The 26,175-nt window shown below is 38.8% G+C and overlaps 1 protein-coding gene across 2 annotated transcripts in view; it reads left to right on the forward strand.

Moving 5' to 3' along the window:
- Positions 1 to 2,791: 2,791 nt before the first annotated feature.
- LOC126170959 (guanine nucleotide-binding protein-like 1) overlaps positions 2,792 to 26,175 on the forward strand; it is a 63,222-nt gene continuing 39,838 nt past the window's right edge. Inside the window, exons 1-6 of one of the 2 annotated variants that reach the window (XM_049920762.1) lie at positions 2,792 to 3,090; positions 9,549 to 9,657; positions 13,005 to 13,215; positions 17,521 to 17,661; positions 17,766 to 17,973; positions 18,075 to 18,170. In XM_049920762.1, the coding sequence (XP_049776719.1) occupies positions 3,012 to 3,090; positions 9,549 to 9,657; positions 13,005 to 13,215; positions 17,521 to 17,661; positions 17,766 to 17,973; positions 18,075 to 18,170 (844 nt within the window). In that variant the 5' untranslated portion in view covers positions 2,792 to 3,011. Of the gene's footprint in view, positions 3,091 to 6,823; positions 6,962 to 9,548; positions 9,658 to 13,004; positions 13,216 to 17,520; positions 17,662 to 17,765; positions 17,974 to 18,074; positions 18,171 to 26,175 lie in introns of those variants that run through there. The other variant, XM_049920763.1, reaches the window with a different exon arrangement.

Raw genomic sequence — 26,175 nt, forward strand, 5'->3', positions numbered from 1 at the left:
TATGACAATCCGAAAGCCCAAAACAGCAGATTGACATCACAGTTACTAGACTTAAGAAAACTCAAAATAGTTACAGGCACATGGTGGTAAAAGCATTTAATGTATTGCCACTATAGACAAACAATGTGTCACTGAGCATGTTTAAAAACACCACACAGAGATGGCTTGGAGAAAAAGCATTTTATACAATAGGATTCAAAAGTTGCCCTGAAGATAGTCCTAAGTGCTAATATAGTTTCATTTAAATTAAACTTATGTATGTGAATATACTGAATAAACATTCATGCTTATAAATTAAGGATAATTGCAGAATGTGGTGCCACACAACGTGGCACTGCACAAAACTGTCGCTGACAGCATAGACACATAGGGAACACACACAATACAGACCTGTAAGTCCACAGTATTGTTGATGAGTTGAGAAAACCATCCCAAAACACATATGTTACAAAACGCCACTGTTTCCAGTGCACGTATCCCAACATCAATACGGGATATGAACACCATGCACACGTACACAGGCTACACAACGTGTTGGCATACTCTGGATCAGGTGGTCGAGCAGTTGCTAGTGCCTGTCGGAGCTTCTGAAGTGTCCTAGGGGTTTGAAGATGTGCAGCAATACATTAACTGAGAGCATCCCAGACGTGCTCGACGGGGTTCAGGCCTGGAGAACAGGCAGGTCACTCCATTCGCCTAATATCTTCTGTTTCAAGGTACTCCTCCACGATGGCAGCTCAGTGGGGCTGTGCGCTATCATCCATCAGGAGGAAGGTGGGATGCACTGCACCCCTGAAAAGGCAGACATACTGGTGCAAAATGACGTCCCAGTACACCTGACCTCTTACATTTCCTCTGTCAAAGACATGCAGGACTGTATGTGCACCAATCATAATCCCACCTCACATCATTAAACCATGACCTCCATACAAGTCCCTTTCAAGGGCATTAAGGGGTTATTATCTTGTTCCTGGTTCACGCCAGATGAAAACCCGGCAAGAATCACTGTTCAGACTATACCTGGACTCGTCTGTGAACATAACCTAGGACCACTGTTCCAATGACCATGTACTGTGTTCTTGACACCAGGCTTTACGGGCTCACCTGTGACCAGGGGTCAGTGGAATGCACCTTGCAGGTCTCCAGGTGACTAAACCATGTCTGTTCAGTCGTCTGTAGACTGTGTGTCTGGAGACAACTGTTCCAGTGACTGCGGTAAGGTCCCCAGTACTCCGTGGCCATCTGTGGGCACTGATGGTGAGATATCGGTCTTCTTGTGGTGTTGTACACAGTGGACGTCCCGTACTGTAGCACGTCGACACGTTTCCTGTCTGCTGGAATCGTTGCCATAATCTTGAGATCTTTGTGACACACAGAGGGCCTGTGCTACGACCTGCTGTGTTTGAGCAGTCTCCAATCGCCTTCGTATTCTACCTCTCATAACGTCATCAATATGTGTTCTTTGAGCCATTTTCAACACACAGTCAACATTAGCACGTCTGAAAACGTCTGCACACTTACTCGCTGCACTGTATTTTGACATGGACCAACACACCTCTGTGTATGTGGACTGCTACCAGCGCTATCGTGCGACGACCGCAGATCAAATGCACCGCATGGTCATACCCCGAGGTGATTTGAACCCGCAAACCGCCCACTAGAGCGTTGTTTCACCATATATCAGCATTATCCATAATTTATGAGCGTTAGTGTATCATGTTCAGTATGATGGACAGTTTTGTGCTGTTGTAAACAACAATTATCTGAAATATAAGTTTCATGGTGTTTGTTATTTATGAAATCATATTTGTAAGTGTGTATGTAGGTGCACAAAACACGACATCGATTACATTTTTTAATGTTTAAAGTCAGATAATACATAAATCTAAATATAAAAAATCAATATGTTACTAAGATGTCCTATTCTGTTATACTGTTACAGCAACAATTCGTTTGAACTAGTCACCTGGCAACTATTAAGTGTTTGATTTTATTCCATTGGGATTGCTTCTGGAAACGGAAAAACATGTAATTATTTTTAAGAGTAAGTCATCCTGTAATCAGTACAAACAAGCACATACAGGTTTGTTCGATGAGGTTTCGGGATTGCAGCTGGATCATGTTGACTTCTTGCCACGATATTTGGCTGGAAATCGTCCATTCTGGTGAGTGTCCATCACTGGAGACAGAAAGTTTTTTTTTTTTTAAAAAAAAAGCAAACTTGCAGTCTCCAATGACGGAACTCACCTGAAGATGGCTGGACGATTTCCAGCCGAAATATCGTGGCAAGAACTCAACATGATCCGGTTGCAATTCCGAAACCTCGTCGAACATTCAGTACCCCGTGAAAGCTTCAGGAATCACACGTATGGGTTTTTTTGTTACACTGGGAAGTGAACAAGAGGAAATTAAGTTCTAACTGCCAGTTGCAATAACGCTGACGTAAAATAAAAATGAACTGAAAAAAAAATCAATCACTTGCTGTAGCTGATACTCAAAACAATATTTCGAGCAAAAAGATAAAGGCGAGACGTACATAGGTTTTGTATAAGGATGATGATGACTACTGGGTCTGCGCATGAACATATTTTATATTTTATTTTGTATAACTCATTTCTATGGAAGACTGAGAAACAGTCTCCAACAGCCGTTCTTAGAAGAACGCGACGCAATATCTACAAACTGTAGTTAATTAAATTCATACGGCACTATTCAGCGTAATTGTTTTTGTTCAACTTTGCCGCAGAGGCCGCAAGGGTTATTGCAAGCTAAGCTGGAGAACGAAAGTACTGCATCCCCCTTGAATGTGTGTGAAACTGTAATTTAAGCAAACCAAAGTCTACTTTTAAGACTGTCAACAGAGAAACATTGATATTATTTCAAGTCACGAGGTGCCTCTGTTGTATGATAGAGTATTGACGTGTGTGTTATCTGTGGTGTATTGTGAGTCGCGCGTGGTGGTGTTGATTGTTTACACTTTGCGTTTGCAAAAATAATTTAAAAAAAATAACATGCCGCAAGGAAGGAGGAAGGTTCCTTTTAGCGCGAAAGCCAAGAAAATGCAGCTGCAGAACAAGAGGAAGATGAAAGGTGTGTTGCCATATTCATAAAGTCAGTATTTTGTAGTCATCTAATGTCATAATGACATTATATGTGTTTGAAAACAATGCTATTTATTATTATAAGAAAAAATGGATAACTTATTTAATTCACTAAAGAAAAGACTCAATGAGAATACATATAACTGTCACAGTTTTGTACGCTGGCTGTCCTAATGACTTTTTAATCTACTTTAATTCTGATTGCAAGCCTGGTGATACAGTTTTTATGCTCTCAGACCGTGTGTTTGCTCTTTCCTCGTGTTGTGTTCGCAGTCATTTAACAACGTATGAAATGTTGATAGTTTACTTCGGGCCACCAATAATTAGGGACAATCTTGTCTCACACAAGCATGCGTGCGCTTGTAGAGAGTTTTGTTGCCAAAGTTTCGGGTAAATACTTTGAGCAATGTAGTTTGCCGACTGTAAAAAACGAGAAACAAGACTGCTGAAGTTTTTTTTCTAGAGGGAGGGAGAAAAGGTGTACATGTTTGTCTAAAAGGAGTTGCAGGAGCTGTTAGTTTCATGTTTGTTTTTCACTTGTATGTATGTTGCGCCTTTTATGTAATAGTCGAAAATGGTGTGTCGCTTGTAAGTGTCTGCTGCTACACCTCGTATGCTGAAAACACGACGTTACTGACTGCAGTAGATTCTGTGGAAATAAGCGCATTTATGTGAACAAACAAAACATTACAGTTGCTCATACCGACTGACGTAATTATAAGCAAATAAACAGTGTGCATGGTGTTCACAAATAGAGAAAAGGAAGACCACATAGATATAGTCATAGATGGAACAAAACTGGACGAAGTTATTTCTATAAACTTTTTGGAAATTATTGTTGACAATAAGTTCCAGTGGACACAACATGTAAACAGTGTCTGTTGTAAATTAATCACAGTAATGTTTATTATGTCACATCTAGCACATTATACTGACAAAGAACTTCTATGTACAGCAGTGTACCATGCTCTATTTGATCTATACTTCCAGTATGGAATTATTGCTTGGGAAACATGAGCAGCAGCAGCAGTAGTACAAAAATAATTTTTGTATTACAAAAAGAGGCCATTAGAACCATTTTGAATCAAAAAATATACTCGTGTAGAACTGCCTCCCACAATTTAAAAATATATTGACTTTTCCATAGATGTACATATACAGAACAATGATTTCAGTAATCAAACACAATACATTGCTGGAAAAAGATGGCATTCTTATGACGCAAGAAATAAAGGTCAGCTGAGAAGCATACCACACAAAACTTAGAGCTGCAGGAAAAGGTCCTTGATACCATCCAATCAGTAATGCATCTTCTGAAGAGTCTACAGGACAGTACGAGTGAAAAGACATTTCAGAAACTTGTAGGCCTAAGGAATTATGGGGTCAACAGAAGCGTCCGATCCCACGCGTCGGCTTTGACCCGTGACGTAAGGGTGTTGTCGTGTGTGACGTCATGACGGCGCGGAGTTTGGTTTGAGTGTAGCTGTCTCCAGTTCAGTTTTATCTTATTTTATTTACTTTTCTGATCTGTTCGTTCTATCTCGTGAGACTTTTTTTTTTTATTTAAAAACGCTTATTACTTATTTTAATTATCTATTTCCTCCAATTTCTGTATTAGTTTATTATATTTATCTTTCTGATCTGTTCGTTCTATCCTGTGAGATTTTTTTTTTTTAAAAAAAAGACAAAACACACTAATCAGCTACTGAAGCATCTTTATCTTCTATGGGTTGCTGGGGTTACGACCCCTGGGGATGTGGGTGGGTATTCATGCATGGCTGTCTTCACTTACACGTTGTAGCTACGCAAGGCGTCTAAATTTGTTTATACTTAGTTTGCCCCCCCACCCAAAACACCCCATTTCCCGCGCTTGTCCCGTTAGTGTCATTAGGCTTTTTGTGGAAAGTGTGTGTGTTTGTTTTTGTTTCCGCCATATTTGTGACGTCATGGGTCAAAGCAGACAGGCGGGATCGGACGCTTCCGTATTTCCGAATTATGTAATGGAAAAAAGAATCATATAGTGTAGAGGAGTATAAGTGTAAAGAATGGGAACTGCTTTTATTACTTGCATATGTATACTGTAATCAGATGAAAATGTTGTAGTAGGTTCTATGCAAATAACTTTTAGTACATCATTTTATATTGTAATAAGTCAGGTAAATATTTTAAGATATTAGATTACATTGCCCTCTCCTATATTAAAAGTGCACGCTCTTTACATAATGTAATCAAATGGGACAAAATAAAAATTAACCAATCAACAAATAGACTAAAATTCTTTGAAGTTGAACTTGGCTTCGGTGATCGTGCTGCAGTTGTAGCAACAATGATCACCAAATTACAAAGGTCGAAAAAAGCAAATATAAAAATATACATGTTCAATAAATTTTATAAAGAAGGAATAGAGTCTTATCTCAATGAGGAATTTGGGAAATACGGAAGCGTCTGATCCCGCCCGTCTGCTTTGACCCATGACGTCACAAATATGGCGGAAACAAAAACAAACACACACACTTTCCACAAGAAGCCTAATGACACTAACAGGACAAGCGCGGGAAATGGGGTGTTTTGGGTGGGGGGCAAACTAAATATAAATAAATTTAGATGCCTTGCGTAGCTACAACGTGTAAGTGGAGACAGCCATGCGTGAATACCCACCCACCTCTCCAGGGGTCGTAACCCCTGCAACCCATAGAAGATAAAGATGCTTCAGTAGCCGATTAGTGTTTTTTGTCTTTTAAAAAAAAAAAAATCTTACAGGATAGAACGAACAGATCAGAAAGATAAATATAATAAACTAAAACAGAAATTGGAGGAAACAGACAATTAAAATAAGTAATAAGTGTTTTTAAATTTAAAAAAAAAAAAAAAAAATCTCACGAGATAGAACGAACAGATCAGAAAAGTAAATAAAATAAGATAAAACAGAACTGGAGACAGCCACACTCAAACCAAACTCCGCGCCGTCATGACGTCACACACAACACCCTTACGTCACGGGTCAAAGCCGACACGTGGGATCGGACGCTTCTGTCGACCCAGAATTTGGAACGTTTAGCTTGTTACAGGAGTATGTGCAGGAATTGTGGCTCAAGGAAGAAGAACAGTTGACTAAGTGCTGGATGGTTATGTAGCCAAACAGATCAGTACATGATAATGGTACAGACCCTCCATGGTACTCAGTCTCTATAAAGAAACATTGACAAGGTGAAACAGCACATGGCTATACCTAGAGAGATGCTGAATTAAATGCATTTCACTGTCAAAAGAACTTGAGGTCACATGTTAAGGTTATCAGTGGCACATAAATTAATATCTAGGTACTCATGGATAAACAGAAATTGAAATGGGAACTAGTAAAGCAAATGCAGAAATGCTAAACTCCATTTTTAAAATTTTCATTCCAAAGGAAGATCCAAGAGTAATGTCCTCTTTTAATTCTTGTACCAGCACAGAGAGAAATTACATAGATGTTAGTTGCATTGAGAAACAGCTGAAATTTACAAAGACTCTAGGGCCTGTTACAATAATTGTCAGATTCTGTACAGAATTTGCAGCTGATACCCTCACTCTTGCCCATTATGTACCATAGGTTCCTTGAAAAGAAATATGTCTCTGGGGGTTGAAGGAGAGTGGTGGTTACACATGCCTACAAGAAGAGCAGCAAAAGTGATCCAAAATAATACCATCCAGTCTCATTGGTGTCCATCTGCTTCAGATTTCAGATGTAATTGGAGCTAAAGGATAAAGCAATAACTCACAGTGACCTGCTCTCTGCCAAGCAGAGTGGATTCTGAAAACATAAGGCATACAAAAGAGAACTTATTCACTTCTCATGTGGAACCCTGAAAGGCAAACAGGTAGATACAATAAGTTATTTCTTGTCTCCCAAAAAACTTTTGTCTCAATACCATATCGACATTTATTAATGAAGTAGGACCATATGGAAGAACAAATATCATTTCTTGGTACAAAAGTTGCAATATGTTATCTTGTAGGGAGAATCATCAACAGACATTGACGTGAATTCATGTGTGTGTTATGACCCTTACTGTTCATTTTGCTCATTAATGATCTGGCAGGCAATGTTAATTGTAATCTCAGACATTTTACAGATAGTGCTTTGTTCATAATGAAGTACCTTCTGGGGAAAAGATCTGCACAAATATCCAATCAAATCTCGATAAGGGTTTAAAGTGGTGCCAAGATTGGCAACTCACTTTAAATGTACAGAAATATGAAATTGTGCGCTTGGGAGTCTGTGTGGTTGTGTGAGTGAACAAGTGAACTTTGGCTGGAGGAAGAGCAAGAACTCAGAAGCTAGTGTGAATATTATTTTCTGTTGCGCGTCTGTATGTGCCACACACCAGTCAAGTTCGATGAGTGGTTACTTTTCCTTAATGTATAGTTCCCCATTTCTAGTCTTCTTGAGTTGTTAATTAATAACATGAAGAAAGTCTTGTGGAGGTCCATTGCAGTGCTAGTACCAGCTGGTTATAACTAAAGGGCAGCTACTCAGAGATGTCCAGTGTGGGCTGTAATTTTCATATGGCTGTGAAACTTAGTAGATTTTCTAGTGTGTTAATGTAAAACTAATGTACGCTGGAAAAAAAATAGTTCCAGTTTTGGCCCCCAGGTGCAAATGTGGGACTGTGAATGAAAGAAAGACGTATGGAAATATTTCTATACGTAATTAATTAGGAATGGGATGTGGGCAGATAGGTCAAACAATTGAGGAAGGCGCAATGTTGATCTTATTATTAACCACTGTTTGCTCAGTTTGTTCGAAATGAGCACCAGAGACGTAAAAAAGATGCTGCATCCATAAAATGACATGATCAACAGTTACTCGTAGCAGTTCCAGTGGAATCTGAGCAATGTGTTGCTGTATACTGGGCCTTCGTATCAGGTAGACACAAAATGTGCCCATGGTAAACATTCTTTGAGAACCACCAGAGCCAAAAGTCACATGGATTCAGATCAGGTGATCTTGCAAGCTATACATCTGAAAACTTCTGGAGATAACACATTCGTGGACTATTGCGTTAATCAGATCTTTCACTGAATGAGTGACATGAGCTGTTGCCCATGTTGCATGAAAACAGGGGTTTCCATCAACCGTGCTCTTCCAGGTCAGGTATCACATGCTGTACAAGGTGATCTCGATAACATGCAGACATTACGATACACATCAGTGCCCCTCTGTGTGTATTCTCTTCAAAGAAGAATTGACCCAGAATAAAGGTGCTTGTGAATCCATACACCACATTCTCATACAGTGAGTGCAATGGTAATTTGTGCATAACACTTGGTTTAACAGTACACCAAATTCAGCAGTTCTGTGTGCTCACTCCACACTGTAGTGTAAAATGTACCTCGTCACTACATAGAATATTGCCCGGCAGTTTCCATCCATGCCAGAAATTTAAGAGCAACTTTAGAAAGTTGTTGCAGATCATCAGGTTCAGTTGCCTCACTGTCTGGATTTTGTATGGGAACCACTGTAAAATAGACCACAAAAATTTCCACACTGTTGACCATGAGATGGACAGTTCTTGGACACTGCATGAGCACTAGCAGTAACTGGGGCACATGCTGTATGGTCACTTTCAGCAGTAGCAACCTCATTAACTTCCGCCAGGATAGGACACGTTCCTCTTCCAGGCACCACACAAAGCTCACCCATATTTTTTAATTTCATTATTATCTTCTTTACAGCATTTAATGATGTCAGGCCTCTCCTTAGACATTTCAGTTGGTGATAATCTGTCAGTACAGCACTGTAATTGCTGGTGTTCACATAAAACAGTTTTACTAACAGCGCACGGTCTCTCTTCTCAATATCCATGGTATTCACTCACATTATGGCATGTCAGATGACTTTATGGCTGTCATACCATCATAGAAACAGTGTACATCTTCACATTTGCACCTGGTGACCAAAATTTGAACTAGTTTTTTTCCAGTGTAACCACATTAACACATTAGGATATCTACTAAATTTTGCTGCAATACAATAATTAAAGTCCACACTGGACCTCCATGAATAGCTACGTTTTGTTTATAACCACCTGGTCAAAAGACTTTTCAATTACGTTGCAAGTACTATAAAATACAAGAATCTGAAGAAATAGACTGTGAAAATAATTGAAAGCTTCTGTTGCATTTAGTAATAAGACTGGGTCCACTGTGACGTAGAAATGTTTGTTGTTCAAGTCAATTTTCACAACAGCTGGTATTTAACTTGGACATTGCCAGTGTACTGCACTTGGAGTCTGACATCAGAAATATTTTCTGTAATTGTATAAGAGAATTTACCCTGTAGATTTACTGTGTTGTTGAAAACTGAAATTTTACTTTTTATGGATGCCATTGTACAAATAAAAGTGCTGTACAGTAGTTGATTTTAACCAAATGCTATGCCAAATTTTTCTTTCTTTAATCTAGGAGGTGTTACAAATTTTGTTGTCAGAGGTGACTCTGAGGGTGAAACATCTGGTATAAACACAATAAACAAGCAGCCATCAAGCCAGAAAGGCCGAGGAAATGCAAATAGGTAATTTATTGCAGTGTTCATTTGGTTATCGATCATATGATATTATTTATGTTAACAGTGTGGGTGTAACAATGTACACTGTGGCTGCATCAGCTGTCTCTGCCCTGAATAAATTTCTACCCATCTAGCTTATCTCATATTGATTGTGTAAAGCTTCATGACTTGGCCATAATGAAAACTGGGAACTATTTAATTAACTTTTTCAAAATGTTGATGCCTTAGTCATATGCTGAGTGTGTGTGGTATGACTTAAATGCCAAGCAGCAAAAGTATTCTCCACACTAAGTTTTTGATTGTTACTGTCAGTGTTGTAGTTTGGTGAATTAGTTTCATTACTGCATTAATCTGGAAATGTGGTAACAACCTTGAGAGGCATATATTTCACATTTCTAAAAGACTGCATCAGTGTGAATTTTATCCTCAGATAATTCATCCTTTCTTTTCCATGTATTGTTGGATGTTGTCATTTTTATTATATATTACAACTAATTTGGTTTGATGCTCACTGCTGGGTCACATCTTGTAGCAGATCTTAGAACAAGATTACATTGTGAAATATTAGATAAATAAAATTGAAGAGGGATATAGAAATAAAACTAAAAGTATGGAGGAATGTGACAAGAATGTGAGATGTGGAGGAATACAGAATAACAAAGTGAAGAGAAGGAATAAAATTGTACAATGAAATAAAGTTATATATGATCACTGGCAGATATAGGACTCACTACAAAAATAAGAATTTGTGCAGACAAACAAAAGGTATTTGATAATTTTGTATGACATATGGAGCTGTATTTGTAATTATCTACTGCTTTTAAAATGTAATAAGTAGTGGGCTATGACACCCATGCCTTTGTATTGTAGCCAGAATTGTTACTACAGTTTTGGAGGCGACTGCTCCAAGTTATAGTTGAAAGATAAAGCCATAATTCAACAGCTGGTTTTTAAGTAGCAGATGATATGTAACTAAAATAGTAACCACCTCATTAAAATAAATTCAGATTAGTGATGTAAACACACTGCAACATACAGTGAGCACAAAGCTGTTGTGCAGTGATTGTTGGTTATCTGTCTCTCATTACCTAAGACTCTCTCAGTTAGCTACAGCATTAACATGCTTTTCCACACATCACTACTGTAGAATTATCATCTTTTGTCCCAATGGTAAGCCGTTTCTGGTGGAACAATCTGTGTTTTGTAAAGTCCCTGACATTCAGCTTTAACAAAAGCACTACTTACAAATATGAAAGTTCAATTTAATGTGAAATTTGAACCTTAAGGACCAATTTAACATTGAGAGTGTTGCTGCATAGTGGTGCAGAGAATATTGTGGACTTGCCCCTACACTGCCTCCATTTTTCTGTGCATCTGTATGTTTTAAGGTAGCTGTGTGATTTCACTTTAATAATGTTTGCTGTCATTGGGAACATGTCATTCAATCCTAGTTGAGTGTTGTGATTGAATACTGCTCATTGTTGTACATTGAATACTGCTGAGTGTTGTACAAGAACAAAAGTTGTCTGAAGCGATGTTCGATACTCACTGTGGATTCTTCATCATTAAAGAAATATCTGACTGCAAACACAGGGGTCTCTGAATCCATGGCACCATGAACACTTAAACATGTTTCTTCATTCCTCCATGTACTTAATGTTATGCATGTACGACATGGCTGTTACGTGCCCAAATCAACACATGATCATCTTATTGCACATGTGTTTTCTTATACATTTATTTACTTATTCGGTAAAGATGAGAAATGAAATTGGCTATGTCTTACTTAAATGAACCACACCTGTATTCACTGGAAGGAATTAAAAATGTTACAGAAAAATTAAATCTGGATGGGTTTTTACCATGGTTTTTCCAAACTATATGACCAGTAATATAACCCCAGTGCCATCATTTTTGGTCAGTACAAAGCTTTTTTCATGTGGGCATAACTCAGGTGGCTGTTCTCATATCAGCTGTAAGCTAGGTGCAGAACTCTAGCTATTGAAACATTTAGAGTATGTGAGTGTGAATGATTTTGCGAATATGTCATCTGCTCATACTCATCAATTGCATGTAAAGTGTGATGTAAGAAAAGACATTTTGCTGGCATTGTAGAGTGTAGGTATTTATGTAATTTTGAAATATCTGATAGAAAGTGTCCTGTCCGAAATGTTTTTGGTCATCATATACAGTATCTGTTGATCTGGCCCCATCTGGAAAAATACCATAGATTTAACTGAATTACATTAATTTAACATTATGAGGGAAAAGCATGGTTGCAGGATGTCGGGTTTCAAGAACAATGCTGCTCTGATAACTTGATGCTAGATTTGCCAAGGCTTGGTTCGCTGTGAATGGCCAAAAGTCTGCTGTTAAAGTTGCAGAGTTCGGTTGTGCTGCTGAGACTCAGTGTCAGAACAGAAATATGTTATACTGATTGGGAAGGAATGTTCTACATGGAAAAAAGGATCTTGTAAGCCAAGTTAGAGTGTAGTGTGAGGAAAAGAGGGAGCAAGCTGCGTCTCACACCTAGACTACCATTGAGAGAGGAACAATGTGAAAGGAGCATGTACTGCCTTTGCAGTGCATTTACTTTATGTATGCTTAATATTCAAGCCAGGTATCCATGAAAGCATAAGACGTAACAAAAGCTGAAACTGAAATTTGAAATCGACAAATAGGGGGCTGATCACTCAACAGAAAATGCATGCATTGTTGTAAGTTGTCTTCTTATTGTAGGTGTCAAATTTGCAGACTCTAGGTAGTAGCAGGCCATTGTAAGTATAAATTTGGTTATGCAAAATAAAAATAATCATAAAGTTCGTGTAAAGTAGCTACATTGCTGCACCTATAAGTTAATGTGAAATGTTTATTGTTCCCTCCACCTAAACAGCTTCAAACTTCAAACCAGTTAAGTGGTAAGATACTTGAGAAGTAAGTACAGTTCAAATCCTAGGGAAATATTTCTCTCATTGGTTCCTTATGGTTTCTTTAATCTGTCCAGTAAAGCTGAGGTATCTCTTTAACAGTCTGTCCTACTTTGATATGCTATCTGAAGTGCCCTTATTATTAGTTCTGTGTAGAAATGTCACCAAAAAGTGTAAAAGAGTGTCACTTGTCTCTCTATTTTTAAATGTCTGTTTAAACTCCCCTAAGCAAAAAAGTTGAGGTTCAGTATAAGTGTGTTGATGTCACAGCATGTCTCTCAGCAATGATGGTTATATGTAAATAATCTTCTTTTATAGCCTTAAATATTTACATTCATAGTTTATGCCACATATATATATATATATATATATATATATATATATATATATATATATATATATATATATTTTTTTTTTCTGTCCTAGGTATGCACTGCAATTCCATCGTGAAACTGAAGCTGAAATTCGTGAGAGGAAGGAAGCTGCACGTCATGCTCTATTATCTCTTCCTGAAACTTCATTGGAAATAGATGGTAACACTTACTTTCCACCAGATTTAGATTTTCCTAAGAGACCACCATGGAACTTTGATATGTCCCGTGAAGAACTGGAAGCACGAGAACACAGATATTTCAATGTAATAACCTACATAAAGTATTTTACGAGATAGTAATATCTGTGTAAATATATACTGATTCAGATTTTGATTATGTATGGTTTTGATTATGAGCACTCGTAGTGTAACCCCTTTTCATGTGGCCTGTAAATGCCAGAATGGAAAAATTTCTCCATTTTAGTCACACTGAACTGAGTACATTAGCATTTACTGTGATCCATAACTTTTAAACTTTCATGTGCTTTTCCACAGACAAATGAGGCTTCGCTTGTGTAGCTGTAAGTGATGTCAAGCAGACATTCTTACGTTGTCAGTGACTTTTGGACAACAGGACAAGCATGAACCCCAGGGCTTTATAACTTCATGGTTAATAAATCTGTCATTGACATTTGTACCTGCCCTACAAGCTGAAAAGATAATTTTCTGATGAAACGTCTGAATTTGTGAAAGCTTTCAGTCAGACCCCATTTTTTTCATTCACATCTCCTCATTGACGTATTCTGAGAGGAAACGTGCCTGTTGTGTCTATTCAGTAGTTAAGTACAGCTGCTTTTGGTCTTTGTATTATTGCTAGTCTCGGAAACAGATGAATCGAGCTCCTGACTTTTTTTTCACATTTCCACTTAATAATATCTTATGGAATAGCTCACTGATTAGAAAGTGATCATCATCATCATCATTTTCATCATTGGCACAATAGCCATCTGTGAGCCTTGACCTTCTGTAGAAGATTATTCCATTCTTCCCTGTTTAGTGCCTAACTCCTCCAATTTTCCTTATGACCTCTTTCATATCTTCCTCCTATCTTAGCTTTGACCTTCCTTCAGGAACTGCACTGAATATTTTCATGTAATCATTCTGTGGTTTGCTGTCAGTACATGTCTTGCCCATTCCAGCCTTTTAATCTTAATGTGGCGGACAAAGTCTGGTTCAGTACACAGATTATATAATGTATAGTTGAGTCTCCTCCTCCAGACACCATTTTCTTCCACTGGCCCAAGAATTTGTCTCAAGATCTTTCTTTCAAATACACCCAGTTGCCTTTCATCAAATTTTGCTAATGTCCATGTTCTGCACCCTGCACTGCATGTTAAACACTGGCCTTACTAAAACTTTATATATTATAACATTAGTTTTCACAAAGAACAACTTGGATTTCAGATGTTTTCTGAGGCCATGGTAGCACTTCAGAGCTGACATTGTTCTTGCCGTTTACTTCTGATCCAGTGTAAATGAAACTATACACATCAAAAACATGAACAAATTTCTATGGGTAAGGACTCATTTGGATAATTTTTTCTTAGTTACAGGCATACACTTAGTTTTTCCTTCATTTATCTGTTGGTTATCTTTCTAGCAGCCCATTCAAGACTTGTAAAGGCTTCTTTCATTGCTCTTGGCATTCTTGCAATTATATCAATATCATCCGTACATGCCAGGACCTGAACTGATTATACAGGATTGATGCCCACTGTAGTGTCCTGCAGTTGGCAGGAAAGAACTAACAGTCAATTTGAACACACTTTATTATAATCAAAGAAAAATGCTGTCTTGGCAGATACTAAGTCTAAACACAAGAATGAACAGAAAAACCCACCACTCTTGTGTTGGCAAACCAGATAAGGAAACAAGACAATGGAAGAAAATACTGACCAAAATGTACTGTGCAAAATACAATGTGCTACTACAGTGCTACAGCGAATGAATACAAAGTCTGGGCTGGTGTAAGTACTGGCCAGAACTGTTCCTAGTGGTTGGTAAACACTGCCAGTCTGACGGTCTTGGCATGCTTATAAAGCCAGGTCGGCAGAGTGCTACAAGAGTTATATGAGTTCCGATTGGTGGAACACTGTCACATGTTGTCTGGCGAAGTAGTTCCATGTGTATTTTGAAAGTATGTTATTGTTTCTGTCCACTGGCGATGTTTCTCTGTGCACTCCTGTAAGGGGGTCGGCAACCCATCTTGTGTGTCGGTTGTGTGGGCCCTCCTCTAACAGTAAGGGGCCAATACGACACCCACGTCTCTTATAACCTTTTCTAAGGCATCACTAAACAGAATGCAGGAAGATGTCATCAACAGTAGATATTCCCAAATTAAAACCACACTGATAGTCACCAACAGCATGTTCCACGTAGTGTGTAAGTGTGTTAAAAAGAACATTGGAAAATATTTTATATGCTGTAGGTAACAGGCAAATTCTGCTGTAGTTACAGCACACCATTTTATCACCTTTCTTGTGTATTGGGTATATGATATCTATGCTCCAATCATCAGGTATACTTTCATCACCCAGATCTTCACAACAAGCCTGTGGAAATGTTTAACAAACTCCTACCTTGCATTTTTAATGAGTTTTCATTGTATTAGATGCATTCCTTGTGCCTTATTGTTCTTCAGATTCTTGATGGCTGCATCCACTTCCCCAGCAGTTGGTACTGGTGCCTTTGTTTCTGAGTTATTTGTGTTTATAGAGTGTAAGATTAATTGGTCTCACTGTACCATCATTCATCAGTTCATCAAAGGGTGGAGGCTATAGTCTACATATTGCTTCATCACTACTCAAAACTGAACCACCTGTGTTTCTACATAAATTCACCCTTGGTTCAAAATCCTTCAAGCTCTAATTTAACATCCAGTAAAAAGCTATTCTTTCATGCTCTCTCTTTTTATTAGGGTATGGTTTACTTCATGCATTCTCCTGTAGGCTTCATTTTTAATTCTTGTTACTTGTGTTCACTCTTCATCAAACCAGCCATTGTAATCTACTGTTCCTAGACCTTAACCACCAGTTTTTGTAAGGGTGTCTTTTACCTTTTTCCGTATTTCCTCAATACTCTCACTGTCAGGAAAGTGTGACGGGTCTTCCTTGAGTGAGTCAGAGAATCTTTGAGCAAACCTGGGCTTCTTGAGCTTATCAATATGAAAGTTTCTTGGACAAGATCGATGTACGTGCCTTGCATTAGATATTTGACTTCTGATTCTTGCTATTGCAAAGTACGAGGTGCATTCAAGTTCTAAGGCCTCCAATTTTTTTTCTAATTAACTACTCACCCGAAATCGATGAAACTGACGTTACTTCTTGACGTAACCGCCCTGCAGACGTACACATTTTTCACAACGCTGACGCCATGATTCCATGGCAGCGGCGAAGGCTTCTTTAGGAGTCTGTTTTGACCACTGGAAAATCGCTGAGGCAATGCAGATGCAGATGCTACATCACATAGCTGTCAGTGCTGAATAGTCAACTTCCTCTAAGTATAAAAATAACTAAATAAATTCTACAAAGTTTATTTATTGAAGTATCAACCGAATTTCAGTCACATAATAAGGATAAGACATAGAAAGTCGTGTAGATGATCAAAACTTACTGCGTAGACCAGCAGTTGACAATTATCACAATCTAAAGCAGAGCAAACACGATAAAATAATTGGGAAAAACATAATATTATTTTATGTATGATGTGATGAATGGGAGCTATCTCTAAATGCAGAAAAATGTAAGTTGATGTGGATGAGTAGGAAGAATAAACCTGTAATGTATGGATACAGTATTAGTAGTGTCCTGCTTGACACAGTGAAGTTGTTTAAATATTGGGCGTAACATTGCAAAAGAGTATGAAATGGAACGAGCATGTGAGAATTGTGGTATAGAAGGAAAATGTTGACTTCGGTTCATTGAGATCATTTTAGGAAAGAGTGGTTCACCTGTAAAGGAGACCGCATGTAGGATGCTGGTGCAACCTGTTCTTGAGTACTGCTCGAGTGTTTGGTATCCATGCCTGCTCAGATTGAAGGAAGACATTGAAGCAATTCAGAGGCAGGCTGCTATATTTGTTTCCAGTAGGTCCGAACAACGAAGTGGGAATCCCTGGAGGAAAGATGAAGTTCTTTTGGAGAAACATTATTGAGAAAATTTAGAGAACCTCCTTTAAAGCTGACTCAAATGATTCTGCTACCACCCACCCAACATACATTGCACTTAAGGACCGTGACAATAAGATACAAGAAATTAGGGCCCATACAGAGGCATAGAGACAGTCATTTTTCCCTCACTCTGTCTGCAAATGGAACAGGAAAGGAAATGACTGGTAGTAATATGGTGCTTGTGGAGTATCTCTGTAGGTGTAGAGGTAGATGTCTGCATACACGTAACACTCCCCTACAGGCTGTTGAGTACTGGTGTGAATTGTTCTAATTTACAAATTGCTTGTTATTTTTCAATGAAAACTGGTGTAAATTTCATGTCCTAATTTTTAAAAATAGAGAAGTTCTATTGTACTTAATCTTGTAACAGTACTAACAGTAACAAGGACTCATGATTTCAGGAATATCTCTCAGATCTTGAGAAGAAATATGACAGGAAGGAGCTGAGCTATTTTGAACTGAATTTGGAAACCTGGAGACAGCTATGGAGGGTTCTTGAAATGTCTGATATTATCCTGATAATTGTGGATATCCGATATGCTGTGAGTTTTGCTTTACTTTTGATAATGATTTGTTACCTTATGGTTTATCACATTCCTGTAATTGACTATACAGATTTGTGCTACTATATTTCTTCTTATTACAGGCATTAATGTTCCCACCATCACTGTACCATCATGTTCAGAAACTTGACAAAAGTATGATACTAGTACTGAACAAAATTGATCTGTGTCCTGCTCCTGTTGTAGCAGCATGGATGCATTATTTCAAAGAAAGGTATCCTTCTTTGCACATTTTGATATTTACATCTTTTCCAAGTTACAATATTCGTGGAAATCAAGAAAATAGAACAGGTAAGTAACATTTATTTGTAATATGTTAAATGAATTTCATTGACCACTTAGAGTGTTTTAGCTGTTTGTCTTTAACATAAATTGCACAACAAACTTTACAGGATTACAGACACGCCGTAGACGTGGCAAACTACGTATGGCAGCAGAAGGTGCACAGAAACTCCTTGAGGCATGCAAAGACATTGTTAAAGATGAAGGTATTATTTTCACTCAGCATGTCTAAAATGGTTTAAGATTTAAATATTTACAGAGCCAATGAATTAATATTTAATTAGTGTTCACATTTTATATTAAACATATGGAAATGTTTTCCAGTGTATAAAGGAAAGATCCTGTAAAATGTACATCCGAACTTCAAAGACAGATAAAAATTGTTGCTGCTGGACAGAGTCAGGTGTGGATATCAAAAGTAGGTAATACAAATGTTATCTTTTATAATCAGAGGCTCTTCCATCTGCCAAAAGAGAAAGAATTGTTGGAGAAATAAAGTAGGAAAAGATCACCCTATGCTGTTGCTCAAGGGTTGGGGGGGGGGGGGGGGGGGAGCATACAAAGACAAAATGGAAGGGACATTGATAAAGGAAAACAAATTACATTTCCTGTAAACCTTCTCTTTGTTTTGGCAGATGAACCATCTTCTTGAATGACAGCTTTGATCACAGTGTCATTTTACAAGTGTATAATTTATTCAATGATTAAATGAATTTTAATTAGGAGAGGCAACCACACAATTACTGACAATTGATATGTGGCACATAGACACATTTAACAGCCAGAGACTTTTGAATTATCAAATCACCGTCTCCCAGACTGAAAATAAAACAAATATGTAACCACTGCGAACTAGTAAGTGAAGAGTACTCCACTCTTAACTTAGTATCACCCAGGTCTGTCGGGAAATATATTGAGTACAAATGAAGGTTAAGAATAATCACACCAAATCAGCCTAAGATTTCAATATTCTGCTGGAAACACCATCTTAGCCAGTGGAATTAATACTTTTTAATGACGTGATGAATTCCGCCATCTCCTTAGAGGTTGTTCGCTGGTTGACAAAAAAATGGAAGCCCCCAGAAAATATTGTTGAATGTCAATCTAACTTTGGAAAGTTGTACACCATTGGTGGATATGTAAATAATTTGAGTTGAAATTGAAGTAAACAGCCATCACAGTGCATTAATGTTGTTTATGTTTAATGCTACCAGTAGCCCTATTCTGTATCGTTCGCTCGCTCTTCCAGTCGGTTCAGTTAGTGAGCGCACTGAACAGTAAGGTTACCACAATCGAGCCTCCATGCAATTCCATAAGTGAGTCATTTTGGCTCATGAGGTACCCGGGCCATGTTGCCTTCTTTCCTCACACTAGCCAATCGAAGACAAGTGACCACAGCTGCAGACACATAATGACTGCGCACCTGGCACGGTGCACCACAGTGTGCACAGTGCCCCATATGCAAAGCGGCCAGCTGATACAACTACCAGACACACTATTTCCATTATTGATTTCAAAAAGAGAATATATAAGATATGAGTGGAAATGATGGAATAAAATGAGAAGGTTAGTACTTTCATATCCAAATGACAGTGAAATGGCTTCGCATATTGTCATTGTCCATCTTTATGCTATGTTTGAAACAAGGCCAGCAACCAGGATGCAGTAAGCACTTTATTATTGACTGGTTTTGGCCAGTGTGTCTGGCCTTTCTCAGAATAGAAAACTCTGTTAAAATGTAGCCATTAGGCCACAGCTGAGAGCCCTCACAACTTCATCAATGTACCTTGAGACACTTGGCTGACTCATGAACGCTGGAAGGACATAGAGATGCTGTGCACTAGTATGTGACAGCATCATCAGCATCTGACCGTTTGAAGGAAGCCTCATTGTGGTCCCCATTTAGGTGGCTGGTTGAATTGCGCAATATCCAAATTTGTGGGATCTTTGGATGTGACAGTGGCCCCATGTTGGACTCTGTGAGAACATGAGAGCAGGCATATTCATCATCAAGGTTCTGGTCAACCATGTCTGACCACCACAATAGAGGATCACTTTATTTTGTACTCCCTTCATATCAGCTTTTCCCATCTTGTGTCACCCTACACCATTAATCGGAAACTAGCAGCAGCTGGATTAGGGAATTGCCATCCCACATGTGGGCTGCCATTAACACCACAGCACTAACAGCTGCACCTGCAGTGCTGCCATGACCAAGAAGCACGAACTGCTGATGAATGACGTTTCATTCTGTTCAGTGATGAATTGCAGTCCTGCAATACAGTGGATGACCATCGTTGACGAGTGTGGTGGTGATCTGAGAAAGGTCCCTTTCTTCCGGTGTTTTGGAGAACTGGAGGCATGTTACTCCTGGCATTATGGCGTGGGGAGCCATTGGTGTGATTTCAGGTCACAGCTGGTAGTGGTGGAGGGAACTCTGATAGCTCATTGGTATGAAACAAACATCGAGTGTCCTGATATATTACCTCTCATCTTCTAGTATAATTGTGCCATTTTTCAACAGGACAACAGTTGTCCACTCACGGTACATGACTATCAACTGTATACTTGATGTTGAGATGCTCTCTTGTTCACCAAGATTGCCAGATCTGTTATAAATAGAATATGTATAGCACCAGCTTGGACGTTAACTCCATGTTAGTGCCAGTATCAGGGATATCAAGGACCAGTTACAATAGTTGTGCACCAGTTTGCCTCAGGACAAGATCCAAAGGCTTTTTGACATCTTTCATAATGGAATCAGTGTAGTCACCCTGGCCACAGAAGATGCAACACTTGACTGATAAATGGGCTCATACTGCGAAGTTCTTTGTAATTTTAACTTGGTTTTGTCATCACTGAAATAATGGCACGTAGCCTCTCAACGCATAAAATTTCATTTCATTTTCTCATCCCCTTAAGGGTACTTCATTTTTTACTCAGGCAGTGTATTTTTGAAACAAATGTCTGCTGGTGGTGCATACAGTTTCTGCACAAGTAAGTATAATGCAGTTTTATTTGCTTGTTCATTATTAGGTGCAGTGTTTGTTGCCACTGCTAGAAAGTAATCATTGAATTTGGTGGCCAGTGACTTGAAAGTGCACCATTTCTGCCAGAGCTATTTTCTGGGAGTTCAGTTTCATTTGCATCTCTGTTTTACTTTGTTTCTGGTATAATAAATTTCCAAAAAGGTTTTGCCTTGTTCTTGAATGTTTTATTTTTGAGTATAGTACATAGTTTTGCTGGAGGATTTTGCAGTACTGGTTGTAATGGAGTTTCAAGCCTTGACTACTGTTTGTTCTCTGAATTATGTAGAACTGTCTCTCCCGAGCACATGGCACTTTTACACCAGGAGTTATCCATCCCTTATACATGTCTCTGTTCAATTTTGTCCTTATTTGCTTTAGGGGGAAACAAGATTCCAAAGTGCTGTAGAAATTAGTTTTAAGAGAGAATTAAATTTTCCATTAATGGCATCTGCTTTATAAATTTCTCCTATGTGTTCTTCCCATAATTTCTCTCTAAATACTGTCACCAAGTCATTGCTTATGATTCTGAGATATACTTCACTGATTTGGACCTAAATGGTCAGTAATTTTTATTGTTAACATTTGACCATTCTGGTAAGATAAACCATTGACTATTGGTTTTACAGTTAAATTAGTATAGGTTATTGGGGGCTAAAACAAATTGTCAGCAGCTGTTGCCCTATATCCACCGAGTATCATATGGAATTTTGCTGTGGACAAATCCAGAGCTGGAAGTCCAACTACTGTAGGTGCCCTCATTCAGTACCAACTGGTAGAAAATCAACATTATATATGCCACAAACAGTGACTCTCAGGTTAAGTTTACATAAACTTATTAAAATTGTTTCTAGCTTCTTTATGAAGCATATGGTACTTCCTGCTCGTAAACTCCCAATATTACAAGCTTGCTTATTTTCCTATCCACAGTTGTAGCATGTGTATGAGAAAGCTGTTCAACACATTTGTTAAAGTGAAGGGTCTGGGATGTAACTCAATTTTTGGTATATTTAGTCACTCCCCCTTTTTTCTTATTGATTCTGTAGTAATATGATATTAGCTTGTAGCCATCCAGATGAGTGTATGTACTTAATACTAAAAAAATGGGTGGTAAATCAAAAATTAGTTAAATTAGTTAGTCTTAATGCTGTTACATGTGTCTATGTGACACATGTCAGTAAGTTATAGATGAATGGTTGCATTTCCCATAGATGGCATGTTGACTAAGTCGGTATGTATCGGACCCCCAAATCCAATGATTTGGTACATTGATTCCAAGAAGTCTTGAGAAATTTTCTGATGCTTAATATGTCATTGGTCTCTGACTGTGGCTTATGTGTATGAAAAACTCAAGCAGCACTATGACTATAGACAGTTTTAATTGTATATCCTTTTGTACCTGGCTACATAAAATAATCCTTTGATTGGAATAACTTCAGGACATACAAGAAGCTAAAGAACCACACCTAATGAAGCATATTGTGTTAAGACCAATCTTGGGCTTGTGACCGTATTATTTTCACAGCTAAATATTAAAATTTTAGAAGTAACAGACGAACAATGTAGGAAAAGACAGATTGCTACTTACCGTAAAGAGGACACGTTAAGTTGCAGACAAGCTCAATTAATTGTGCCTTTCTGCAACATAACATTTCTTCTTTACAGTAAGTAGCAATCTGTCTTTCCCTACATTGTTGATATTCCTACCTGGTGCTTCCATTGCTGAAGTAACAGATGAATAATTTACAAGTAAAGATAACAACTCATCAAATAGAAGAATCATTCAGCCACAGATAGATACATATAAAACAATTAGCTTTTGTGTGTTTCCTGTTTTTGAGCAAGAGTGTGCACACACACACACACACACACACACACGTGCCTGATAGTTTGGGGCATAAGTTCATAGTGTTTTTGTTTTGCATATTCGTATTCTGGGTGCAGTGGCTTTATTTATCGATTGCCATTTCTTATTTGTAGTCCACTGTTGCTGTTTGAGTTACATATTGTCATTTGGAGATAGTGAGTGGAGCTGTGGACACTAGACAGTGGAGTGCCGCCAAGTGAAGAAATTGGAACATTTTCAACATATTCTTTTGTCTGAGTTCAATAGAGGGAGACAGCCAGAAACATTTGTGCCATGTATGGAGATAATGGCATTGGATAGAGCACAGAAAAAAATGTTTTTCTTGTTTTAAGGAGGATTGTTTTGACATTAGTGACTCCACATTTAGAAGGATCTTCAGGATTTGTCACACCATTGTGTGACATTTGCATGCACAGGGGAAGATTCAAGTATTGTATTATAGGTGCCACATCAGCAAGTAGCCATATGTGCATCTCTGCTTGATTGTCATCAATTGGCTTATGAACAACACTGACCATTCATGTCCTGTATCATTACTGGTGATCAGAAATGGTGTCTTTATGCTAACACGAGGAAAAGAAAGGAATGGTTGAGCCCAAACAAAGCAGCAACTTCCCGTACAATGATGTGTGCATATTCACAAAAAATAAAGTTACGCATCTGGTGAAACGGTGACAATGTGGTGTACTATGAATTGCTTCCCTGAGGCGTAACCATGATGTTGATATTTGTTCTCAACAATCGAGATGTCTTGCAGACACAGTCCAAGAATATTGACAAGGAAGACCATGTGAAGTGATGCTGCTCCATTATACATGATAATGCCCGTCCGCATTCTGCTAGACTGAGAAAGAACGCTATACAGAAGTTGGGTTAGGAAGTCATTCTGCACCCACCTTATCACCTTCAGATTTTCACCTCTTTCACACTCTATCAAAGAGCCTTCAGGGGCTTCCTTTCCTGATGAAAATGCGCTCCAAACATGGCTCGACAGGTTCTTCACCTCAGCAGTCCACAGATTTCTACAGTTGCGGAATTGAAAAGTTACCCCAGCATTGGCAGACTGTTGCAAATAGTGAAGAAGAATAAATCACTGATCACTGAAGTTATGTGTTATGTGTGTTGGTTGTGTTTATGAAACTTATGGAAAACGCTATGAACTTGTCAGTGCTGCTGGCTGACACACACACACACACACACACACACACACACACACACACACACACACACCATTGTGCTGGCCAAACACACAATACTGGGACTGAAGGTGGACTGTGGTGAAGGATTGAATTTGGTGTAGTGGGAGAGGGAGGAGCGACTGGGAAGGTGTGGGTGACAGCTTGGAAAGAGGCAACAGGTATGCAAGATACAAATGTGGGAGGGAGAGGTAGCTGGTGCACATGACAGAGAAATGGGCACCAGGGCCTCTGTGGTGGTACACACACATCGATGATGCTGTGAGTGAGTGGACTGGGAGCGGGGTGATAGAAGAGAGGAAGAACTATAGGGAGAGGGTATGGGACAGGAGATTAGCAGATATTGATGCCAGAAGGATTATAATAATGAAGGATGAGTTGCAAGGATGACTTGCATCTACATAGTTAGAAAAGTTGGTGCGGGGGGGAAGGATCCAAATGCCACAGGCTGTGAAGCAGCCATTGTAACCCAGCATGCTGCACTCAGCAGTGTGTTTTACTATTAGGTGGCCAACTCTGCTCATTGCTACAGTTTGGCAGTGGCCATTCATTCAAGTGGTCTTGCCCACATAAAAAGCTGTACAGAAATTGCAGGAGAGCTAGTGCATGACATGACTACTTTCACAGGTTCTTGTGCCGAGATGGGATAGGATAATCCTGTGATGGGACCGGAATAGAATGTGCTGGTAGGTCTTGCAGTTTGGTCTCCCAAAGGGGTCTGATTCATGACATGTGATTGAGAGTGTGAGTGGCATTGGGATGGACCAGTACATTGGGTTAGTTGAGTGGACAGGAGAATAACACTTTAAAATGGGTGGGAAGGATTATGGGCTCGCTGATAGATACTCAAAGACATGGTTCAATTGCTCCACTGCGTGTTGATATTGGAGGGGGGCAGCAGGGTGCTCATTTGCAGCTTGTTCTTAGGGTGTGACGGGAGGATTAGGGCTGTTTGAAGATATGGCGTGGGAAATCTGTTTGCGGAATAAGTTTGGGGGATAGTGCCTGCCTGTAAAGGCTTTTGTGAGACCTTCAGCCTACTGGGAAAGGGAATTATTTTTTTGTCACTCCAAATAAACCATCCACAGTTGGCCAGACTATATGGGAGTGAATTTTTGGTGTAGGAGGGATGATGGCTGTCAGAATGTAGGCATTGTTGATGACTAGTGTGGATAGAAATATGGATGGAGCCATGAGAGAGGTGGAGGTCAATGTCCAGGAAGGTTTCTAATTTAGCTGAGAAGGTCCAGTTGAAGTGAATGGGAGAAGTGTTGAGGCTACAGAGAAAGAGAGGGTGCCATGCTGTTGCCCATGGGAGTGTGGCAGATTTGTTTGGGTATCTGCCCCTCAAAGGAAATGTAGTTAGGTGTGAGAATAATCAGTAAGTTGTATAAGGAATGAAAGGTCATGTCAAAACACCTTCAGTCATCTAAATTTCCATTTTTATTTTATTTGTGCAACCAGTTTTGTATTATATTATGCCATCTTCAGGCCCCATGATCGATATGTGGGAAGAATTCCACCTTTTGTACAGAGGTGGGATTCTTCCTGCACTTTGGTCAGGGGACCTGAAGATGGCATAAGGTAATACTGAAACTGGTTGCACAAATAAAATAAAACTGGAAATTTAGGAAGTAGCTCATATCACTAAGAATGCAGTGAATTAAATAAGCACATCCACCAGTAAGTATGTTCTGATTAATAAAAATACACATGAATTAAATTAAAATCATGAATTATGAGGCCATAATGTTGCAGAGTTGAAGAGCAAATGAAGAGACATGAATATGAAGTAATGGGAAAACACTAAATCTCTCAGTAGGTGGGTGGTGGTGAAAAAGGGAGGGGGGGGGGGCATAGAACAAAGAACATACTCAAGACCAAGATAGTGGGGCTTATTGTCTGGTGACAGAATACAAACTTGACAAAAATCCCAAATAAAACAGGATGTGAGATTTTGGGGGAAAGAATTCGAACAGGAGTTTAAAATACACCAGCAACCAGAGCAGGTTAAAAATAATTGTAATAGCAATCATAATTAGTTTTACTTGGTGTTTGTAAGTAACTTGCTATCTGAACTGTGAATAGTTTTGTCCCCTCCAGCCACCTGATGGAATATTTT

The sequence above is a fragment of the Schistocerca cancellata genome, chromosome 1, assembly GCF_023864275.1.
Source record: "Schistocerca cancellata isolate TAMUIC-IGC-003103 chromosome 1, iqSchCanc2.1, whole genome shotgun sequence".
Lineage (NCBI taxonomy): Eukaryota > Metazoa > Arthropoda > Insecta > Orthoptera > Acrididae > Schistocerca > Schistocerca cancellata.